At 53.5% G+C, this 25,000-nt stretch overlaps 1 protein-coding gene across 1 annotated transcript in view; it reads right to left on the bottom strand.

The window, feature by feature from the left end:
• The window catches only part of TRAPPC14 (trafficking protein particle complex subunit 14), a 71,881-nt gene that overhangs the window by 4,592 nt on the left and 42,289 nt on the right, over positions 1-25,000 (bottom strand). The window contains exons 8-11 of the mRNA XM_076058044.1: positions 22,594-22,676; positions 18,519-18,697; positions 7,238-7,410; positions 1,145-1,398 (exon numbers count right to left, since the gene is read on the bottom strand). Of these exons, the coding sequence (XP_075914159.1) occupies positions 1,145-1,398; positions 7,238-7,410; positions 18,519-18,697; positions 22,594-22,676 (689 nt within the window). The remainder of the gene's footprint in view (positions 1-1,144; positions 1,399-7,237; positions 7,411-18,518; positions 18,698-22,593; positions 22,677-25,000) is intronic.

Here is a 25,000-nt window from a genome sequence, read left to right as displayed (position 1 = left end):
TCTCACTCACTCACTAACACACTCACTCACACTCACTCACACTCTCACTAACACACTCTCACTTACTCACTCACACTCTCCCTAACACACTCACACTCTCATTAACACTCTCACTCACTCACACTCTCACTAACACACTCACTCACACACTCTCAATCACTCACTAACACACTCACTCTCACTCACTCACACTCTCACTAACACACTCACTCTCACTCACTCACTCACTCTCTCACTAACACACTCACTCACTCACACTCTCACTCACTCACACTCTCACTAACACACTCACTCACTCACACTCACTCACACTCTCACTAACACTCACTTACACTCTCCCTAACACACTCACACTCTCATTAACACTCTCACTCACTCACACTCTCACTAACACACTCTCACTCACTCACACACTCTCACTCACTCACTGAACTAACACACTCACTCTCACTTACTCACACTCTCACTAACACACTCTCACTCACACACTCACACACTCTCACTCACACTGTCACTCACTCACACTCACTGACACTCACTCACTCACACTCTCACTCACACACTCACTCTCACTCACTCTCTCACTAACACACTCACTCACATTCTCACACCCACTCACTCACTAACACACTCACACTTTCACTCACACTCTCACTCACTCACTCTCTCACTAACACACTCACACTTTCACTCACACTCTCACTTACTCACTCACACTCTCACTAACACACTCACACTCTCACTAACACTCACTCACACTCTCCCTAACACACTCACACTTTCACTCACACTCTCACTCACTCACGCTCTCACTAACACACTCACTCACACACTCTCACTCACTAACACACTCACTCTCACTCACTCACACTCTCATTAACACACTCACTAACACACTCTCACTCTCACTAACACACTCACTCACTCACACTCTCATTCACTCACTAACACACTCACTAACACTCTCACTCACTCACACTCTCACCTACACCCCAGGTGTCTGTAATCGAACCCAGGCCCTCCTAACCACAATGCACCGCCCCCCCCATCTCCCCCTCGCCCCCCCCCTCGCCCCCCTCGCCCCCCCCCGCCGCCCCCCCCCGCCCCCCCCCCATCTCCCCCCCCCCCCCCCCATCTCCCCCACCTGACGAAGTGCCCGTTGTTGCGAGGCTGCTGCTGGTGAGAGAAGGATTGTGAGCGCCCGATAGCGGCCTGCTGCAGGTCGCGCACCACGGGGCTACCGGGGCTGTGGTTGCGCGCCAGCGACAGCCCCGGCGGCGGCCCCGGCGGCGGCCCCGGTGGCGGAGCGCCGGCAGAGCCGCCCGCCGGCACCGCGGCCGGCCCACCGGCATGCGCCGATGCCGTGAACTGCAGCTTGAGCTTCATCTGCTGGGACAGCTGTGGAGTGGGGTGGTGGGTAGGGTGGGGTGGGTGGGTGGGTGGGTGGGGTGGGGTGGGTGGGGTGTGGGTGGGTGGGTGGGGGTGGGTGGGTGGGTGGGGTGAGTGGGTGGGGTGGGTGGGGTGGTGGGTGGGTGGGGTGGGTGGGGTGGGGTGGGTGGCGTGGGGTGGGGTAGGTGGGGTGGGTGGGTGGGTGGGTGGGTGGGGTGGGTGGGTGGGTGGGTGGGGTGGGGTGGGTGGGGTGGGTGGGGTGGGTGGGTGGGTGGGGGTGGGTGGGGTGGGTGGGGTGGGTGGGTGGGTGGGGGTGGGTGGGGTGGGGTGGGTGGGTGGGTGGGTGGGGTGGGTGGGTGGGTGGGTAGGGTGGTGGGTGGGGTGGGTAGGGTGGGTGGCACACGGTGGGGAGACAGGGTGGGGGGAGAAACGTGGGGACATGGGGAGACACGGAGGGAGACACGGAGGGAGACACGGAGGGAGACACGGAGGGAGACACGGAGGGAGACACGGAGGGAGACACCGAGGGAGACACGGAGACGTAGGGTCACGGGGAGATCTACAGGTCACACAAAGATACAGAGATGCGGATATTGGTCCCATATAAGTCTATTGGTCCCATATAAGTCTATGGGTCCCGTGTTAGTCTATGGGTCCCGTGTAAGTCTATGGGTCTTATGTAAGTCTATGGGTCCTGTGTAAGTCTATGGGTCTGTGTAAGTCTATGGGTCTGTGTAAGTCTATGGGTCTTATGTAAGTCTATGGGCCCTGTGTAAGTCTATGGGTCTGTGTTAGTCTATGGGCCCTGTGTAAGTCTATGGGTCCCGTACAAGTCTATGGGTCTCTGTGTAAGTCTATGGGTCCCGTGGAAGTCTATGGGTCTCTGTGTAAGTCTATGGGTCCTGTGTAAGTCTATGGGTCTGTGTAAGTCTATGGGTCCTGTGTAAGCCTATGGGTCCTGTGTAAGTCTATGGGTCTGTGTAAGTCTATGGGTCTGTGTAAGTCTATGGGTCTGTGTAAGTCTATGGGTCTTATGTAAGTCTATGGGCCCTGTGTAAGTCTATGGGTCTGTGTAAGTCTATGGGTCCTGTGTAAGCCTATGGGTCCTGTGTAAGTCTATGGGTCTGTGTAAGTCTATGGGTCTGTGTAAGTCTATGGGTCCTGTGTAAGTCTATGGGTCCTGTGTAAGTCTATGGGTCTGTGTAAGTCTATGGGTCTGTGTAAGTCTATGGGTCTTATGTAAGTCTATGGGCCCTGTGTAAGTCTATGGGTCTGTGTAAGTCTATGGGTCTGTGTAAGTCTATGGGTCTGTGTAAGTCTATGGGTCTTATGTAAGTCTATGGGCCCTGTGTAAGTCTATGGGTCTGTGTAAGTCTATGGGTCCTGTGTAAGTCTATGGGTCTGTGTAAGTCTATGGGTCTCTGTGTTAGTCTATGGGTCTGTGTAAGTCTATGGGCCCTGTGTAAGTCTATGGGTCTGTGTTAGTCTATGGGCCCTGTGTAAGTCTATGGGTCCCGTACAAGTCTATGGGTCTCTGTGTAAGTCTATGGGTCCCGTGGAAGTCTATGGGTCTCTGTGTAAGTCTATGGGTCCTGTGTAAGTCTATGGGTCCCGTGTAAGTCTATGGGTCTCTGTGTAAGTCTATGGGTCCCGTGGAAGTCTATGGGTCTCTGTGTAAGTCTATGGGCCCTGAGTAAGTCTATGGGTCATGTGTAAGTCTATGGGTCTGTGTAAGTCTATGGGTCTGTGTAAGTCTATGGGCCCCGTGTAAGTCTATGGGTCTGTGTAAGTCTATGGGTCTCTGTGTAAGTCTATGGGTCCTGTGTAAGTCTATGGGTCTGTGTAAGTCTATGGGCCCCGTGTAAGTCTATGGGTCTGTGTAAGTCTATGTGTCCTGTGTAAGTCTATGGGTCCTGTGTTAGTCTATGGGTCTGTGTAAGTCTATGGGTCCTGTGTAAGTCTATGGGTCCTGTGTTAGTCTATGGGTCTCTGTGTTAGTCTATGGGTCCTGTGTAAGTCTATGGGTCCTGTGTAAGTCTATGGGTCCCGTGTAAGTCTATGGGTCCTATGTAAGTCTATGGGTCTCTGTGTAAGTCTATGGGTCCCGTGTAAGTCTATGGGTCCCGTGTAAGTCTATGGGTCTCTGTGTAAGTCTATGGGTCTGTGTAAGTCTATGGGTCCCATATAAGTCTATGGGCCCTGTGTAAGTCTATGGGTCCTGTGCAGGTCTATAGGTACTGTGTAAGTCTATGGGTACTGTGTAAGTCTATGGGTCTTGTGTAAGTCTATGGGTCCTGTGTAAGTCTATGGGTCCTGTGTAAGTCTATGGGTTCTGTGTAAGTCTATGGGTTCTGTGTAAGTCTATGGGCACTGTGTAAGTCTATGTGTCCTGTACAAGTCTATGGGTCTGTGTAAGTCTATGGGTCTGTGTAAGTCTATGGGTCCTCTGTAAGTCTATGGGTCTGTGTAAGTCTATGGGTCTGTGTAAGTCTATGGGTTCTGTGTTAGGCTATGGGTTCTGTGTAAGTCTATGGGTCCTGTGTAAGTCTATGGGTCCTGTACAAGTCTATGGGTCCTGTGTAAGTCTATGGGTCTCTGTGTAAGTCTATGGGTCCCTGTGTTAGTCTATGGGTCCTGTGTAAGTCTATGGGCCCTGTGTAAGTCTGTGGGTCTGTGTAAGTCTATGGGTCTCTGTGTTAGTCTATGGGTCCTGTGTAAGTTTATGGGCCCTGTGTAAGTCTGTGGGTCTGTGTAAGTCTATGGGTCTCTGTGTAAGTCTATGGTCCTGTGTAAGTCTATGGGTCCTGTGTAAGTCTATGGGCCCTGTGTAAGTCTATGGGTCCTGTGTAAGTCTATGGGTCTCTGTGTTAGCCTATGGGTCTTGTGTAAGTCTATGGGTCTCTGTGTAAGTCTATGGGTCTGTGTAAGTCTATGGGTCCTGTGTAAGTCTATGGGTCTGTGTAAGTCTATGGGTCTGTGTAAGTCTATGGGTCTGTGTAAGTCTATGGGTCTGTGTAAGTCTATGGGTCTGTGTAAGTCTATGGGCTCTGTGTAAGTCTATGGGTCTGTGTAAGTCTATGGGCCCTGTGTAAGTCTATGGGTCCTGTGTAAGTCTATGGTCCTGTGTAAGTCTATGGGTCTCTGTGTTAGTCTATGGGTCCTGTGTAAGTCTATGGGTCCCGTGTAAGTCTATGGGTCTCTGTGTTAGTCTATGGGTCCTGTGTAAGTCTATGGGCCCTGTGTAAGTCTATGGGTCCTATCTAAGTCTATGGGTGCTGTGTAAGTCTATGGGTGCTGTGTAAGTCTACGGGTTCTGTGTAAGTCTATGGGTCTCTGTGTTAGTCTATGGGTCTGTGTAAGTCTATGGGCCCCGTGTAAGTCTATGGGTCCTGTGTAAGTCTATGGGTCTCTGTGTTAGTCTATGGGTCTGTGTAAGTCTATGGGCCCCGTGTAAGTCTATGGGTCTGTGTAAGTCTATGGGTCCCGTACAAGTCTATGGGTCTTATGTAAGTCTATGGGTCCCGTGTAAGTCTATGGGTCTGTGTAAGTCTATGGGTCCCTGTGTTAGTCTATGGGTCCCATATAAGTCTATGGCCCTGTGTAAGTCTATGGGTCCCATATAAGTCTATGGCCCTGTGTAAGTCTATGGGTCTGTGTAAGTCTACGGGTCTGTGTAAGTCTATGGGTCTGTGTAAGTCTATGGGTCTGTGTAAGTCTATGGGTCCCGTACAAGTCTATGGGTCTTATGTAAGTCTATGGGTCCGGTGTAAGTCTATGGGCCCTGTGTAAGTCTATGGGTCCTGTGTAAATCTATGGGTCCTGTGTAAGTCTATGGGTCCCGTGTAAGTCTATGGGTTCTGTGTAAGTCTATGGGTCTCTGTGTTAGTCTATGGGTCTCTGTGTAAGTCTATGGGCCCTGTGTAAGTCTATGGGTCTGTGTAAGTCTATGGGTCTCGTGTAAGTCTATGGGTCCTGTGTAAGTCTATGGGTCCTGTGTAAGTCTATGGGTCCTGTGTAAGTCTATGGGTCTCTGTGTAAGTCTATGGGTGCTGTGTAAGTCTATGGATCCTGTGTAAGTCTATGGGCCCTGTGTAAGTCTATGGGTCCTGTGTAAGTCTATGGGTACTGTGTAAGTCTATGGGTCCCGTGTAAGTCTATGGGTACTGTGTAAGTCTATGGGTCCCGTACAAGTCTATGGGTCTGTGTAAGTCTATGGGTCCTGTGTAAGTCTATGGGTCTGTGTAAGTCTATGGGTCCTGTGTAGGTCTATGGGTCCTGTGTAAGTCTATGGGTCTGTGTAAGTCTATGGGTCCCGTGTAAGTCTATGGGTCTGTGTAAGTCTATGGGTCTGTGTAAGTCTATGGGTCCCATATAAGTCTATGGGTCCCATGTAAGTCTATGGGTCTGTGTAAGTCTATGGGTCCCATATAAGTCTATGGGTCCCATGTAAGTCTATGGGTCCCGTGGAAGTCTATGGGTCCCATATAAGTCTATGGGTCCTGTGTAAGTCTATGGGTCCCATATAAGTCTATGGGTCCTATGTAAGTCTATGGGTCTCTGTGTAAGTCTATGGGTCTGTGTAAGTCTATGGGTCTGTGTAAGTCTATGGGTCCTGTGTAAGTCTATGGGTCCTGTGTAAGTCTATGGGTCCGGTGTAAGTCTATGGGTCTCTGTGTTAGTCTATGGGTCCTGTGTAAGTCTATGGGTCTCTGTGTTAGTCTATGGGTCCCATATAAGTCTATGGGTCGCGTGTAAGTCTATGGGTCTGTGTAAGTCTATGGGTCCTGTGTAAGTCTATGGGTCCTGTGTAAGTCTATGGGTCTGTGTAAGTCTATGGGTCCTGTGTAAGTCTATGGGTCTGTGTAAGTCTATGGGCACTGTGTAAGTCTATGGGTCCCATGTAAGTCTATGGGTCTGTGTAAGTCTATGGGTCCTGTGTAAGTCTATGGGTCTGTGTAAGTCTATGGGTCCTGTGTAAGTCTATGGGTCCTGTGTAAGTCTATGGGTCCTGTGTAGGTCTATGGGTCCCGTGTAAGTCTATGGGTCTCTGTGTAAGTCTATGGGTCTGTGTAAGTCTATGGGTCTGTGTAAGTCTATGAGTCCCTGTGTAAGTCTATGGGTCCTGTGTAAGTCTATGGGTCCCATATAAGTCTATGGGTCCTGTGTAAGTCTATGGGTCCTGTGTAAGTCTATGGGTCCCGTGTAAGTCTATGGGTCTTATGTAAGTCTATGAGTCCCGTGTAAGTCTATGGGTCTCTGTGTAAGTCTATGGGTCCTGTGTAAGTCTATGGGTCTCTGTGTTAGTCTATGGGTCTGTGTAAGTCTATGGACCCCGTGTAAGTCTATGGGTCCTGTGTAAGTCTATGGGTCCTGTGTAAGTCTATGGGTCCTGTGTAAGTCTATGAGTCCTGTGTAAGTCTATGAATCCTGTGTAAGTCTATGGGTCTCTGTGTAAGTCTATGGGTCCTGTGTTAGTCTATGGGTCCCGTGTAAGTCTATGGGTCTGTGTAAGTCTATGGGTCTGTGTAAGTCTATGGGTCTGTGTAAGTCTATGGGTCTGTGTAAGTCTATGGGTCCCATATAAGTCTATGGGTCCTGTGTAAGTCTATGAGCCCTGTGTAAGTCTATGGGTCTTGTGTAAGTCTATGGGACCCGTGTAAGTCTATGGGTCTCTGTGTATGTCTATGGGCCCTGTGTAAGTCTATGGGTCTCTGTGTATGTCTATGGGTAACGATCAGCGCAAGGAATTAAATAGCAGCCCTACGTTCAATCTCCCCACCCCTCCTCCCCCCACCCCTCCCCCCTCCTCCCCCCCACCCCCCCACCCCCACCCCCACCTCTCTCTCACCTCGAAGAGTCCTGCACGCAGCACCTGGAAGCCGACCTGGAACGTGAGCGTGGAGCCACGTCCACAGAAGCCCAGGTGAGTGGTCGGGGAGTGGCACACCACGGGCGGAACGCCGGCCCCACCGCTCCCACCGCCACCACCACCGCCACCACCGCCGCCATCGCCTCGACGCGCTGCGTGAAGGGGGAGAGGTGGCCAGGGTGGGGGAGATGTTGACTACCTCGCCTGGTGTGCAGGAGGTTCGTGGGTTCGATTCCCGAACCCTGACTCCCACTGCTGTATATTTGAGAGTCTGCGTGTCTCTCTCTCATCATCATCATCATCACGGTGGCTAGGGAGATGTTGACTACCTCGCCTGGTGTGCAGGAGGTTCGTGGGTTCGATTCCCGAACCCTGACTCCCACTGCTGTATATTTGAGAGTCTGCGTGTCTCTCTCTCATCATCATCATCATCACGGTGGCTAGGGAGATGTTGACTACCTCGCCGGGTGTGCAGGAGGTTCGTGGGTTCGATTCCCGAACCCTGACTCCCACTGCTGTATATTTGAGAGTCTGCGTGTCTCTCTCTCATCATCGTCATCATCACGGTGGCTAGGGAGATGTTGACTACCTCGCCTGGTGTGCAGGAGGTTCGTGGGTTCGATTCCCGAACCCTGACTCCCACTGCTGTATATTTGAGAGTCTGCGTGTCTCTCTCATCATCATCATCACAGTGGCTAGGGAGATGTTGACTACCTCGCCTGGTGTGCAGGAGGTTCGTGGGTTCGATTCCCGAACCCTGACTCCCACTGCTGTATATTTGAGAGTCTGCGTGTCTCTCTCATCATCATCATCACAGTGGCTAGGGAGATGTTGACTACCTCGCCTGGTGTGCAGGAGGTTCGTGGGTTCGATTCCCGAACCCTGACTCCCACTGCTGTATATTTGAGAGTCTGCGTGTCTCTCTCTCTCTGATCATCGTCATCATCACGGCGGCTAGGGAGATGTTGACTACCTCGCCTGGTGTGCAGGAGGTTCGTGGGTTCGATTCCCGAACCCTGACTCCCACTGCTGTATATTTGAGAGTCTACGTGTCTCTCTCTCATCATCATCATCACGGTGGCTAGGGAGATGTTGACTACCTCGCCTGGTGTGCAGGAGGTTCGTGGGTTCGATTCCCGAACCCTGACTCCCACTGCTGTATATTTGAGAGTCTGCATGTCTCTCTCTCATCATCATCATCACGGTGGCTAGGGAGATGTTGACTACCTCGCCTGGTGTGCAGGAGGTTCGTGGGTTCGATTCCTGACCCCTGACTCCCACTGCTGTATATTTGAGAGTCTGCATGTCTCTCTATCTCATCATCATCATCATCACGGCGGCTAGGGAGATGTTGACTACCTCGCCTGGTGTGCAGGAGGTTCGTGGGTTCGATTCCCGAACCCTGACTCCCACTGCTGTATATTTGAGAGTCTGCGTGTCTCTCGCTCTCTCTGATCATCGTCATCATCATCACGGCGGCTAGGGAGATGTTGACTACCTCGCCTGGTGTGCAGGAGGTTCGTGGGTTCGATTCCCGAACCCTGACTCCCACTGCTGTATATTTGAGAGTCTGCGTGTCTCTCGCTCTCTCTCTCATCATCGTCATCATCACGGTGGCTAGGGAGATGTTCACTACCTCGCCTGGTGTGCAGGAGGTTCGTGGGTTCGATTCCCGAACCCTGACTCCCACTGCTGTATATTTGAGAGTCTGCGTGTCTCTCGCTCTCTCTCTGATCATCGTCATCATCACGGTGGCTAGGGAGATGTTGACTACCTCGCCTGGTGTGCAGGAGGTTCGTAGGTTCGATTCCCGAACCCTGACTCCCACTGCTGTATATTTGAGAGTCTGCGTGTCTCTCTCTCATCATCATCATCACGGTGGCTAGGGAGATGTTGACTACCTCGCCTGGTGTGCAGGAGGTTCGTGGGTTCGATTCCCGAACCCTGACTCCCACTGCTGTATATTTGAGAGTCTGCGTGTCTCTCGCTCTCTCTGATCATCGTCATCATCACGGCGGCTAGGGAGATGTTGACTACCTCGCCTGGTGTGCAGGAGGTTCGTGGGTTCGATTCCCGAACCCTGACTCCCACTGCTGTATATTTGAGAGTCTGCGTGTCTCTCGCTCTCTCTCATCATCGTCATCATCACGGCGGCTAGGGAGATGTTGACTACCTCGCCTGGTGTGCAGGAGGTTCGTGGGTTCGATTCCTGACCCCTGACAATGCCCGCTGTTGCTGCTGTAGATTTTGAGTCTGCGTCTCTCTCATCACCATCATCACGGTGGCTAGGGAGATGTTGACTACCTCGCCTGGTGTGCAGGAGGTTCGTAGGTTCGATTCCCGAACCCTGACTCCCACTGCTGTATATTTGAGAGTCTGCGTGTCTCTCTCTCTCATCATCGTCACCATCACGGTGGCTAGGGAGATGTTGACTACCTCGCCCGGTGTGCAGGAGGTTCGTGGGTTCGATTCCTGACCCCTGACAATGCCTGCTGTTGCTGCTGCTGTAGATTTTGAGTCTGCGTCTCTCTCTCATCATCATCACGGTGGCTAGGGAGATGTTGACTACCTCGCCTGGTGTGCAGGAGGTTCGTGGGTTCCCATCCACGAGTGACTCAGTGAGTCTCTCTCTCTCTCATCACGAGTGGCTCAGTGAGTCTCTCTCTCTCTCACCACGAGTGGCTCAGTGAGTCTCTCTCTCTCACCACGAGTGGCTCAGTGAGTCTCTCTCTCATCACGAGTGACTCAGTGAGTCTCTCTCTCTCTCATCACGAGTGACTCAGTGAGTCTCTCTCTCTCTCTCACCACAAGTGGCTCAGTGAGTCTCTCTCTCTCATCACGAGTGACTCAGTGAGTCTCTCCCACCACGAGTGGCTCAGTGAGCCTCTCTCTCACCACGAGTGGATCAGTGAGTCTCTCTCTCTCACCACGAGTGACTCAGTGAGTCTCTCTCTCTCTCACCACGAGTGACTCAGTGAGCCTCTCTCTCACCACGAGTGGATCAGTGAGTCTCTCTCCCTCTCATCACGAGTGACTCAGTGAGTCTCTCTCTCTCACTACGAGTGACTCAGTGAGTCTCTCTCTCTCTCATCACGAGTGGCTCAGTGAGTCTCTCTCTCTCACCACGAGTGGCTCAGTGAGTCTCTCTCTCTCACCACGAGTGGCTCAGTGAGTCTCTCTCTCTCACCACGAGTGGCTCAGTGAGTCTCCCTCTCATCACGAGTGGCTCAGTGAGTCTCTCTCACCACGAGTGGCTCAGTGAGCCTCTCTCTCTCATCACGAGTGGCTCAGTGAGTCTCTCTCTCTCATCACGAGTGACTCAGTGAGTCTCTCTCTCTCTCACCACGAGTGACTCAGTGAGCCTCTCTCTCTCTCACCACGAGTGGCTCAGTGAGTCTCTCTCTCACCACGAGTGGCTCAGTGAGTCTCTCTCTCTCACCACGAGTGGCTCAGTGAGTCTCTCTCTCTCATCACGAGTGACTCAGTGAGCCTCTCTCTCACCACGAGTGGCTCAATGAGTCTCTCTCACTCACCACGAGTGACTCAGTGAGTCTCTATCTCTCACCATGAGTGGCTCAGTGAGTCTCTCTCTCATCACGAGTGGCTCAGTGAGCCTCTCTCTCTCACCACGAGTGGCTCAGTGAGTCTCTCTTTCTCATCACGAGTGACTCAGTGAGTCTCTCTCACCACGAGTGGCTCAGTGAGTCTCTCTCACCACGGGTGGCTCAGTGAGTCTCTCTCTCTCACCACGAGTGGCTCAGTGAGTCTCTCTCTCTCATCACGAGTGGCTCAGTGAGTCTCTCTCGCTCACTACGAGTGGCTCAGTGAGTCTCTCTCTCTCACTACGAGTGGCTCAGTGAGTCTCTCTTTCTCATCACGAGTGACTCAGTGAGTCTCTCTCTCTCTCATCACGAGTGGCTCAGTGAGTCTCTCTCTCTCACCACGAGTGGCTCAGTGAGTCTCTCTTTCTCATCACGAGTGACTCAGTGAGTCTCTCTCACCACGAGTGGCTCAGTGAGTCTCTCTCTCACCACGAGTGGCTCAGTGAGTCTCTCTCACCACGGGTGGCTCAGTGAGTCTCTCTCTCTCATCACGAGTGGCTCAGTGAGTCTCTCTCTCTCACTACGAGTGGCTCAGTGAGTCTCTCTCATCACGAGTGGCTCAGTGCGTCTCTCTCTCACCACGAGTGGCTCGGTGAGCCTCTCTCTCTCTCTCATCACGAGTGACTCAGTGAGTCTCTCTCTCTCTCACCACGAGTGGCTCAGTGAGCCTCTCTCTCTCACCACGAGTGGCTCAGTGAGCCTCTCTCTCTCATCACGAGTGACTCAGTGAGTCTCTCTCTCTCATCACGAGTGGCTCAGTGAGTCTCTCTCTCTCTCTCATCACGAGTGGCTCAGTGAGCCTCTCTCTCACCACGAGTGGCTCAGTGAGTCTCTCTCACCACGAGTGGCTCAGTGAGTCTCTCTCTCTCACTACGAGTGGCTCAGTGAGTCTCTCTCTCTCACTACGAGTGGCTCAGTGAGTCTCTCTCTCCCTCTCATCACGAGTGACTCAGTGAGCCTCTCTCTCTCTCACTACGAGTGGCTCAGTGAGTCTCTCTCTCTCTCACTACGAGTGACTCAGTGAGTCTCTCTCTCTCATCACGAGTGGCTCAGTGAGTCTCTCTCCCTCTCATCACGAGTGACTCAGTGAGCCTCTCTCTCTCTCACTACGAGTGGCTCAGTGAGTCTCTCTCTCTCTCTCACTACGAGTGGCTCGGTGAGCCTCTCTCTCTCTCTCTCACCACGAGTGGCTCAGTGAGTCTCTCTCTCTCATCACGAGTGACTCAGTGAGTCTCTCTCTCTCACCACGAGTGGCTCAGTGAGTCTCTCTCTCTCACTACGAGTGGCTCAGTGAGTCTCTCTCTCTCCCTCACCACGAGTGACTCAGTGAGACTCTCTCTCTCACCACGAGTGGCTCAGTAAGTCTCTCTCTCTCACCACGAGTGGCTCAGTGAGTCTCTCTCTCTCTCACCACGAGTGGCTCAGTGAGCCTCTCACTCACCACGAGTGGCTCAGTGAGCCTCTCTCTCTCTCACCACGAGTGGCTCAGTGAGCCTCTCTCTCTCACGAGTGGCTCAGTGAGTCTCTCTCTCACCACGAGTGGCTCAGTGAGTCTCTCTCTCTCTCACCACGAGTGGCTCAGTGAGCCTCTCTCTCTCACTACGAGTGGCTCAGTGAGTCTCTCTCTCTCTCTCACCACGAGTGGCTCAGTAAGTCTCTCTCTCTCACTACGAGTGGCTCAGTGAGTCTCTCTCTCACCACGAGTGGCTCAGTGAGCCTCTCACTCACCACGAGTGGCTCAGTGAGCCTCTCTCTCTCGCTCACCACGAGTGGCTCAGTGAGTCTCTCTCTCTCATCACGAGTGACTCAGTGAGCCTCTCTCTCTCTCACTACGAGTGGCTCAGTGAGTCTCTCTCTCTCACTACGAGTGGCTCGGTGAGCCTCTCTCTCTCTCTCTCACCACGAGTGGCTCAGTGAGTCTCTCTCTCTCATCACGAGTGACTCAGTGAGTCTCTCTCTCTCACCACGAGTGGCTCAGTGAGTCTCTCTCTCTCACTACGAGTGGCTCAGTGAGTCTCTCTCTCTCCCTCACCACGAGTGACTCAGTGAGACTCTCTCTCTCACCACGAGTGGCTCAGTAAGTCTCTCTCTCTCACCACGAGTGGCTCAGTGAGTCTCTCTCTCTCTCACCACGAGTGGCTCAGTGAGCCTCTCACTCACCACGAGTGGCTCAGTGAGCCTCTCTCTTTCTCACCACGAGTGGCTCAGTGAGCCTCTCTCTCTCACGAGTGGCTCAGTGAGTCTCTCTCTCACCACGAGTGGCTCAGTGAGTCTCTCTCTCTCTCACCACGAGTGGCTCAGTGAGCCTCTCTCTCTCACTACGAGTGGCTCAGTGAGTCTCTCTCTCTCTCTCACCACGAGTGGCTCAGTAAGTCTCTCTCTCTCACCACGAGTGGCTCAGTGAGTCTCTCTCTCTCTCACCACGAGTGGCTCAGTGAGCCTCTCACTCACCACGAGTGGCTCAGTGAGCCTCTCTCTCTCACCACGAGTGGCTCAGTGAGCCTCTCTCTCTCACGAGTGGCTCAGTGAGTCTCTCTCTCACCACGAGTGGCTCAGTGAGTCTCTCTCTCTCTCACCACGAGTGGCTCAGTGAGCCTCTCTCTCTCGCTCACCACGAGTGGCTCAGTGAGCCTCTCTCTCTCGCTCACCACGAGTGGCTCAGTGAGTCTCTCTCTCTCACCACGAGTGGCTCAGTGAGCCTCTCTCTCTCACCACAAGTGGCTCGGTGAGCCTCTCTCTCTCTCTCACCACGAGTGGCTCGGTGAGCCTCTCTCTCACCACGAGTGGCTCAGTGAGTCTCTCTCCCTCTCATCACGAGTGGCTCAGTGAGTCTCTCTCACTCACCACGAGTGGCTCGGTGAGTCTCTCTCTCTCTCATCACGAGTGGCTCAGTGAGTCTCTCTCCCTCACCACGAGTGGCTCAGTGAGACTCTCTCTCTCTCACCACGAGTGACTCAGTGAGTCTCTCTCGCTCACCACGAGTGGCTCAGTGAGCCTCTCTCTCTCATCACGAGTGGCCAGGTGAGTCTCTCTCGCTCACCACGAGTGGCTCAGTGAGCCTCTCTCTCTCACCACGAGTGGCTCGGTGAGCCTCTCTCTCTCTCACCACGAGTGACTCAGTGAGTCTCTCTCCCTCTCACCAGGAGTGGCTCAGTGAGCCTCTCTCTCTCACTACGAGTGGCTCAGTGAGTCTCTCTCTCTCATCACGAGTGACTCAGTGAGCCTCTCTCACCACGAGTGGCTCAGTGAGTCTCTCTCTCTCACTACGAGTGGCTCAGTGAGTCTCTCTCTCTCATCACGAGTGGCTCGGTGAGCCTCTCTCTCTCACTACGAGTGGCTCAGTGAGTCTCTCTCTCTCTCATCACGAGTGGCTCAGTGAGCCTCTCTCTTTCGCTCACCACGAGTGGCTCAGTGAGCCTCTCTCTCTCACTACGAGTGGCTCAGTGAGCCTCTCTCTCTCGCTCACCACGAGTGGCTCGGTGAGTCTCTCTCTCTCATCACGAGTGGCTCGGTGAGCCTCTCTCTCTCTCGCTCACCACGAGTGGCTCAGTGAGCCTCTCTCTCTCTCTCACCACGAGTGGTTCAATGAGCCTCTCTCTCTCGCTCACCACGAGTGGCTCGGTGAGTCTCTCTCTCTCATCACGAGTGGCTCGGTGAGTCTCTCTCTCTCATCACGAGTGGCTCAGTGAGTCTCTCTCTCATCACGAGTGGCTCAGTGAGTCTCTCTTTCTCTCTCACTACGAGTGGCTCAGTGAGCCTCTCTCTCTCGCTCACCACGAGTGGCTCGGTGAGTCTCTCTCTCTCTCTCATCACGAGTGGCTCGGTGAGCCTCTCTCTCACTCACCACGAGTGGCTCAGTGAGTCTCTCTCTCTCACCACGAGTGGCTCAGTGAGCCTCTCTCTCTCTCTCACCACGAGTGGCTCAGTGAGTCTCTCTCTCACTCACCACGAGTGGCTCAGTGAGTCTCTCTCTCTCACCACGAGTGGCTCAGTGAGCCTCTCTCTCTCTCTCACCACGAGTGGTTCAGTGAGCCTCTCTCTCTCGCTCACCACGAGTGGCTCAGTGAGCCTCTCTCTCTCGCTCACCACGAGTGGCTCGGTGAGTCTCTCTCTCTCACCACGAGTGGCTCGGTGAGTCTCTCTCTCTCTCTCACCACGAGTGGCTCAGTGAGCCTCTCTCTCTCTCACTACGAGTGGCTCAGTGAGCCTCTCTCTCATCACGAGTGGCTCAGTGAGTCTCTCTCTCACTACGAGTGGCTCAGTGAGTCTCTCTCTCTCTCTCATCACGAGTGGCTCGGTGAGCCTCTCTCTCTCTCACTACGAGTGGCTCAGTGAGTCTCTCTCCCTCTCATCACGAGTGACTCAGTGAGCCTCTCTCTCTCTCACTACGAGTGGCTCAGTGAGTCTCTCTCTCTCTCTCACCACGAGTGGCTCGGTGAGCCTCTCTCTCTCTCTCACTACGAGTGGCTCAGTGAGCCTCTCTCTCTCTCTCATCACGAGTGGCTCAGTGAGTCTCTCTCTCTCTCACCACGAGTGGCTCAGTGAGCCTCTCTCTCTCTCTCTTCACGAGTGGCTCAGTGAGTCTCTCTCTCTCATCACGAGTGGCTCAGTGAGTCTCTCTCTCTCTCATCACGAGTGGCTGGGTGAGTCTCTCTCTCACCACGAGTGGCTCAGTGAGTCTCTCTCCCTCTCTCACTACGAGTGGCTCAGTGAGTCTCTCTCCCTCTCTCACCACGAGTGACTCAGTGAGTCTCTCTCTCTCTCACCACGAGTGGCTCAGTGAGTCTCTCTCTCTCTCATCACGAGTTACTCAGTGAGCCTCTCTCTCTCACTACGAGTGGCTCAGTGAGTCTCTCTCTCTCGCTCACTACGAGTGACTCGGTGAGCCTCTCTCTCTCACCACGAGTGACTCAGTGAGTCTCTCTCTCACTACGAGTGACTCAGTGAGTCTCTCTCTCACCACGAGTGACTCAGTGAGTCTCTCTCTCTCTCACCACGAGTGGCTCAGTGAGTCTCTCTCTCTCATCACGAGTGGCTCAGTGAGTCTCTCTCTCTCACTACGAGTGGCTCAGTGAGTCTCTCTCTCTCATCACGAGTGGCTCAGTGAGTCTCTCTCTCTCACCACGAGTGGCTCAGTGAGTCTCTCTCTCTCACCACGAGTGGCTCAGTGAGTCTCTCTCTCATCACGAGTGGCTCAGTGAGTCTCTCTCTCTCATCACGAGTGGCTCAGTGAGTCTCTCTCTCTCACCACGAGTGGCTCAGTGAGTCTCTCTCTCTCTCACCACGAGTGGCTCAGTGAGTCTCTCTCTCTCACTACGAGTGGCTCAGTGAGTCTCTCTCTCTCACCACGAGTGGCTCAGTGAGTCTCTCTCTCATCACGAGTGGCTCGGTGAGCCTCTCTCTCTCTTTCATCACGAGTGGCTCAGTGAGTCTCTCTCCCTCTCACCACGAGTGGCTCAGTGAGTCTCTCTCCCTCTCACCACGAGTGGCTCAGTGAGTCTCTCTCTCTCTCACTACGAGTGGCTCGGTGAGCCTCTCTCTCTCTCTCATCACGAGTGGCTCAGTGAGTCTCTCTCTCTCATCACGAGTGACTCAGTGAGTCTCTCTCCCTCTCACCACGAGTGGCTCAGTGAGTCTCTCTCTCTCTCACCACGAGTGGCTCGGTGAGCCTCTCTCTCTCTCTCATCACGAGTGGCTCAGTGAGTCTCTCTCTCTCATCACGAGTGGCTCAGTGAGTCTCTCTCCCTCTCACCACGAGTGGCTCAGTGAGTCTCTCTCTCTCTCATCACGAGTGACTCAGTGAGCCTCTCTCTCTCACCACGAGTGGCTCGGTGAGCCTCTCTCTCTCTCTCATCACGAGTGGCTCAGTGAGCCTCTCTCTCTCACCACGAGTGACTCAGTGAGCCTCTCTCTCTCTCACCACGAGTGGCTCAGTGAGCCTCTCTCTCTCTCTCTCTCACTACGAGTGGCTCAGTGAGCCTCTCTCTCTCGCTCACCACGAGTGGCTCGGTGAGTCTCTCTCTCTCATCACGAGTGGCTCGGTGAGCCTCTCTCTCGCTCACCACGAGTGGCTCAGTGAGCCTCTCTCTCTCTCTCATCACGAGTGGCTCAGTGAGCCTCTCTCTCTCTCACCACGAGTGGCTCGGTGAGTCTCTCTCTCTCATCACGAGTGACTCAGTGAGTCTCTCTCTCTCACTACGAGTGGCTCAGTGAGCCTCTCTCACCACGAGTGGCTCGGTGAGTCTCTCTCTCTCACCACGAGTGACTCAGTGAGTCTCTCTCTCTCACTACGAGTGGCTCAGTGAGTCTCTCTCTCTCTCATCACGAGTGGCTCGGTGAGCCTCTCTCTCTCTCATCACGAGTGGCTCAGTGAGTCTCTCTCCCTCTCACCACGAGTGGCTCAGTGAGTCTCTCTCCCTCTCACCACGAGTGGCTCAGTGAGTCTCTCTCTCTCTCACTACGAGTGGCTCGGTGAGCCTCTCTCTCTCTCTCATCACGAGTGGCTCAGTGAGTCTCTCTCTCTCATCACGAGTGACTCAGTGAGTCTCTCTCCCTCTCACCACGAGTGGCTCAGTGAGTCTCTCTCTCTCTCACCACGAGTGGCTCGGTGAGCCTCTCTCTCTCTCTCATCACGAGTGGCTCAGTGAGTCTCTCTCTCTCATCACGAGTGGCTCAGTGAGTCTCTCTCCCTCTCACCACGAGTGGCTCAGTGAGTCTCTCTCTCTCTCATCACGAGTGACTCAGTGAGCCTCTCTCTCTCACCACGAGTGGCTCGGTGAGCCTCTCTCTCTCTCTCATCACGAGTGGCTCAGTGAGCCTCTCTCTCTCACCACGAGTGACTCAGTGAGCCTCTCTCTCTCTCACCACGAGTGGCTCAGTGAGCCTCTCTCTCTCTCTCTCTCACTACGAGTGGCTCAGTGAGCCTCTCTCTCTCGCTCACCACGAGTGGCTCGGTGAGTCTCTCTCTCTCATCACGAGTGGCTCGGTGAGCCTCTCTCTCGCTCACCACGAGTGGCTCAGTGAGCCTCTCTCTCTCTCTCATCACGAGTGGCTCAGTGAGCCTCTCTCTCTCTCACCACGAGTGGCTCGGTGAGTCTCTCTCTCTCATCACGAGTGACTCAGTGAGTCTCTCTCTCTCACTACGAGTGGCTCAGTGAGCCTCTCTCACCACGAGTGGCTCGGTGAGTCTCTCTCTCTCACCACGAGTGACTCAGTGAGTCTCTCTCTCTCACTACGAGTGGCTCAGTGAGTCTCTCTCTCTCTCATCACGAGTGGCTCGGTGAGCCTCTCTCTCTCTCATCACGAGTGGCTCGGTGATCCTCTCTCTATCACTCACCACGAGTGGCTCAGTGAGTCTCTCTCTCTCACCACGAGTGGCTCAGTGAGTCTCTCTCTCTCTCACTACGAGTGGCTCAGTGAGTCTCTCTCACCACGAGTGACTCAGTGAGTCTCTCTCTCAACACGAGTGACTCAGTGAGTCTCTCTCTCATCACGAGTGGCTCAGTGAGTCTCTCTCTCACCACGAGTGGCTCAGTGAGTCTCTCTCTCATCACGAGTGGCTCAGTGAGTCTCTCTCTCCCTCTCACTACGAGTGACTCAGTGAGTCTCTCTCCCTCTCTCACCACGAGTGGCTCGGTGAGCCTCTCTCTATCACTCACCACGAGTGACTCGGTGAGCACGCTCCCTCTCCGGAGCCCACACAAGCCGCACGCTCAGGAAGTCCTGCAGCTGGTTGAGAAGCGTGAAGTTCACGAGGAACGACTCGCACGCTCGCACAGGGGACTCGCACTCAGCCATCATGACGAGGCGCGGACGCTCCAGCTGCACGCTCGGTAGCCTGGGGGGAGGGGGGGGGGCAGATGGGGGGGGGGGGGGGGTGCTAAGGGAGGAGCTCACCCACATACACACAGACTCACACATACAGACACACACACAGACTCACACAGACTCACACAGACTCACACAGAGACACTCACACACAGACTCACACAGACACTCACAGACAGACACTCACACAGACTCACTCACACAGACAGACACACACACAGACTCACACAGACTCACACAGACTCACACAGAGACACTCACACACAGACTCACACAGACACTCACAGACAGACACTCACACAGACTCACTCACACAGACAGACACACACACAGACTCACACAGACACTCACAGACAGACTCACACATACAGACACACACACAGACTCACACACAGACACTCACAGACAGACACTCACACAGACTCACTCACACAGACAGACACACACACAGACTCACACAGACACTCACAGACAGACTCACACATACAGACACACACACAGACTCACACACAGACACTCACAGACAGACACTCACACAGACTCACTCACACAGACAGACACACACACAGACTCACACAGACACTCACAGACAGACTCACACATACAGACACACACACAGACTCACACACAGACACTCACAGACAGACACTCACACAGACTCACTCACACAGACAGACACACACACAGACTCACACAGACAGACACTCACAGACAGACACTCACACAGACTCACACATACAGACACACACACAGACTCACACACAGACACTCACAGACAGACACTCACACAGACTCACTCACACATACAGACACACACACAGACTCACACAGACTCACACATACAGACACACACACAAACACTCACAGACTCCCTCACATACACACAGACTCACAAAGACTCACACTTACAGACACACACACACAGACTCACACAGACACTCACACACAGACACTCACAGACTCACACACAGACTCACACAGACACTCACAGACAGACACTCACACAGACTCACACAGACTCACACATACAGACACACACACAGACACTCACAGACTCCCTCACATACACACAGACTCACAAAGACTCACACTTACAGACACACACACACAGACTCACACAGACTCACACAGACACACACAGACACTCACAGACACTCACAGACTCACTTACATACACACAGACTCACACAGACTCACACTTACAGACACACACACAGACTCACACAGACACACACAGACTCACACAGACACACACAGACACTCACAGACACTCACAGACACTCACAGACTCACTCACATACACACAGACTCACACAGACTCACACTTACAGACACACACACACACACAGACTCACACAGACACACACAGACACTCACAGACACTCACAGACTCACTCACATACACACAGACTCACACAGACTCACACTTACAGACACACATACACAGACGCACACAGACTCACACAGACACACACAGACACTCACAGACTCACTCACATACACACAGACTTACACATACAGAAACACACAGACTCACACAGACACACACAGACTCACACGTACAGACACACACACACAGACTCACACAGACTCACACAGACACTCACAGACACACACAGACAGACACTCACACAGACTCACTCACATACGCACAGACTCACACTTACAGACACACACACACACAGACTCACACAGACTCACTCACAGACACTCACAGACTCACACATACAGACACACACACAGACTCACTCACATACACACAGACACTCACAGACACACACAGACTCACACAGACACTCACAAACTCCCATACACATACACACAGACTCACACTTACAGACACACACACAGACTCATACCGACACACAGACACTCACACAGACTCACACAGACTCACACAGCGACACTCACACACAGACTCATTCACATACACACAGACTCACACTTACAGACACACACACAGACTCATACCGACACACAGACACTCACACAGACTCACACAGACTCACACAGCGACACTCACACACAGACTCATTCACATACACACAGACTCACACTTACAGACACACAGACTCATTCACACACACAGACTCACACATACAGACTTACTCACATACACACAGACTCATACATACAGACACACACAAAAAGAGTCACACTTACAGACACACACACACAGACTCACACAGACTCACACAGACACACACAGACACTCACATACTTACTCACATACACATACACACAGACTCACACTTACAGACACACACATACAGACTCACACTGACTCACACAGACACACAGAGACATGCACAGACTCACTCACATACACATACACACAGAATCACACTTACAGACACACACACACAGACTCACACAGACACACACAGACACTCACAGACACTCCCAGACTCACTCACCCAGACTCACACAGAAGCTCACAGACAGACACTCACACAGACTCACTCACACACACAGACTCACACAGACTCACACAGACACTCACACAGACTCACTCACACACACAGACTCACACAGACTCACACAGAATCACAGACACTCACAGACAGACACTCACACAGACTCACACACACAGACTAACACAGACACTCACAGACTCACACAGACTCACACAGACACACACAGAAACTCACACTCACAGACTCACTCACATACACACAGACTCACACATACAGACACACACACAGACTCACACAGACTCACACAGACTCATTCACATACACACAGACTCATTCACATACACACAGACTCACACTTATTGACACACACACACAGACTCACACAGACACACATAGACACTCACAGACTCATTCACACACACACACAGACTCACACATACAGACTCACTCACATACACACAGACTCACACATACAGACACACACACAAAGACTCACACACACACAGACACACACAGACACTCACACATACAGACACACACACAGACTCACACAGACTCACACAGAGACACTCACACACAGACACTCACAGACACGCACAGACAGACACTCACACAGACTCTCTCACATACACACAGACTCACACTTACAGACACACACACAGACTCACACTTACAGACACACTCACACAGACACACACAGACACTCACAGACACTCACACAGACTCACTCACATACACACACACAGACTCACAAAGACACACACAGACTCACACAGACACTCACAGACACACAGACTCATTCACACACACACACAGACTCACACTTACAGACACACACACACAGACTCACACATACTCACACTTACAGACACACAGACTCACACAGACAGACACTCACACAGACTCACTCACATACACACAGGCTCACACTTACAGACACACACAGACTCACTCACATACACACAGACTCACACTTACTCACACAGACACACACAGACACTCACAGACACTCACAGACACACACACAGACACACACAGACAGACACTCACACAGACTCATTCACATACACACAAACACTCACTTACAGATACACACACACAGACTCACACAGACTCACACAGACACTCACAGACACACTCACATACACACAGACTCACACACACACACTCACACAGACACGCACAGACAGACACTCACACAGACTCACTCACATACACACAGACTCACACTTACAGAGACACACACACACAGACTCACACAGACACTCAGACTCACTCACATACACACAGACACACGCAGAGACACTCACACACACTCAGAGAGACCCACACATGCAGAGCCGCGATTGGCTGCCGCCCCACCCCACGCCCCGCCCTCTGCCCACGCCCCGCCCTCTCCCCACGCCCCCCTCCGCCAACGCCCCGCCCTCTCGCCACGCCTCCTCCCCCCACGCCCCGCCCCTTGCCCCCAAGCCACGCCCCCCCTCACCGGTAGTGGGTGTACACCGAGTGTGGGATGGGAAAGGCCGGCGAGGTCCAGTGGAGCGTCACCAGCAGAGGCACCTCCACACCCTGTGGGGGGTCACGGGGGGGTCACGGGGGGGTCACGGAGGTCACGGGGGTCACGGGGGTTACAGGGGTCACGGGGGGGGGGGTCCCACCAGGGTCACGTGCGTGTCCGTTTCCTGCGTCGGCTCGGCCTCAGTGAGTGCCGTAGTGCGGGGAGAGACAAAGGCGGCCGGGGCGGGCGTGGTGCTGGTCACCCCCCCCCCCCCACGTGTGCCACAGTGCCGGTAGCCTTCACAGGTGCTGCTCGCTAACAGCACTTGCCCCTACAGCCTGTTAGAGGCTACACGGGGGAACTTTGTCTGTGTCTACCTTCACAGGTGCTGCTGCTACTCGCTACTCACAGCACTTGCCCCAGCAGTCTGTTAGAGGCTACACGGGTGACCTTTGTCTGTGTCTACCTTCACAGGTGCTGCTGTTACTCGCTACTCACAGCACTTGCCCCTACAGCCTGTTAGTGGCTACACGGGGGACCTTTGTCTGTGTCTACCTTCACAGGTGCTGCTGCTACTCGCTACTCACAGCACTTGCCCCCACCGTCTGTTAGAGGCTACACGGGGGACCTTTGTCTGTGTCTACCTTCACAGGTGCTGCTGTTACTCGCTACTAACAGCACTTGCCCCTACAGCCTGTTAGAGGCTACACGGGGGACCTTTGTCTGTGTCTACCTTCACAGGTGCTGCTGCTACTCACAGCACTTGCCCCCACCGTCTGTTAGAGGCTACACGGGGGATCTTTGTCTTGTGTGCGTGCGAGCGTGCGCGCGTGTGTGTGTGTGTGCTTGAGTGCATGAGTGCATGTGTGTGCGTGCAGCGTGTGTGCGTGTGTGTGAGCACGTGGGTAAGCGCGTGCGTGTGTGCATGAGTGTGTGCGTGCAGCGTGTGCGCGTGCGTGAGCGCGTGTGTATGTGAGCGTGCGTGTGTGTGCGTGTGTGTGTGTGTGCGTGTGTGTGTGTGTGTGTATGTGTGTGCGTGTGTGTGCGTGTGCGTGTGTGTGCGTGTGTGTGTGTGAATGTGTGTGTGTGCGTGCGTGTGTGAATGTGTGTGTGTGTGCCTGGTCAAGGCGTGTGTGTGTGACCTGGTCAAGGCCTATGATACCATCAGTAGGCCTGGGCTCTGGGTCGTTCTTTGTGCTTTTGGAGTACCTGACCCTCTGCTCACGATCATTAAGGACCTTCATGATGGTGAGCGGGCCCGGGTAAAACTACGTGGCCGGGAGTCAGAGCCATTCCCTGTACACCTTGGGGTGCGACAGGGATGTCCTCTGGCTCCCACATTATTTAACATCTATTTTGACCACGTAGTTCGTGAAGCCTTCAATAGCTGTACCGGGGAAATCTCCATATGGTACAGATATAATGGGAGGCTGATCGATGCCCGGGTGCGGTCAAGGGATGGCTCCCTATTGCTTAACCACGTTATGTATGCTGATGATTTGGTAATAGCTGCTCAGTCAGAGGAGGAGTTGGAGACGCTGCTGCTGAGACTGGAGCGTGCCACTAAGAGGTGGGGCCTTACCATCAGCCCCACCAAAACTAAGCACCTGCCTGGGTATTTTGTACCATCGGACACTCCACCCCCACAACTCCCAATCGGTGATGGGGCAGTTGTGGAGAGAGTGGAGAGTTTCCCGTACCTGGGCAGTGTGCTTATGACTGGCTCCAGTTTAACAGCAGAGGTCTCACTCCGAATCAGTCGAGCGGCAATATCTTTTCATCGGTTGCGTAACGCTGTGTGGAAGCTACCTGGTCTGTCGCTCCGCACTAAGCTTCAGGTCTTCTCGGCCACGGTCATTCCCTCCCTTCTCTACGCTTGCGAAACGTGGACCCCCCTAATGGAACATCTTCGCCGGTTAGAAACATTTAGGCTGGCCTGCCTACGATCCATCCTGGGTTTAACCAGACTGGATTGTGTGAGGAGCTCACACATCCTTGAAAGATCTGGGCAGGGTCCCATCGGTGAGCTCCTCCGGCAGGCAAGGCTGCGATGGCTGGGTCATGTAGCCCGCATGCCCAGCCACCGCATGCCGAAACAGCTTTTGTTCGGCCGGATCGAGGGGGCTAAGCGGGCGCGGCACGGGCTAGAGAAGAGATGGAGTGATGTGGTACAGGAGGACGTGGAGCTGAGTGGACTTGCCGATGACTGGTACCAGCGGTGTCAAGATCGGCCTCTGTGGAGGAGGCTCGTGAAGGATGCTACTGGGCAGTTGGAGGCAGTCGCCCTCCAACAACAACGGAGGGCGGAGGAGCGACGCTCAGAACAACGAGCGGAGCGCCGGGTGGCTAAAGCACAGCAGGTTGGCACAGTAGGGGGCACAGGTGGTGCATCAGC

The sequence above is a fragment of the Petromyzon marinus genome, assembly GCF_048934315.1.
Source record: "Petromyzon marinus isolate PM22_M1 ecotype Great Lakes invasive population chromosome 67 unlocalized genomic scaffold, UKy_Petmar_22M1.pri1.0 chr67_unloc.6, whole genome shotgun sequence".
NCBI lineage: Eukaryota > Metazoa > Chordata > Hyperoartia > Petromyzontiformes > Petromyzontidae > Petromyzon > Petromyzon marinus.
This window is presented reverse-complemented; position numbering and strand designations above follow the sequence as displayed.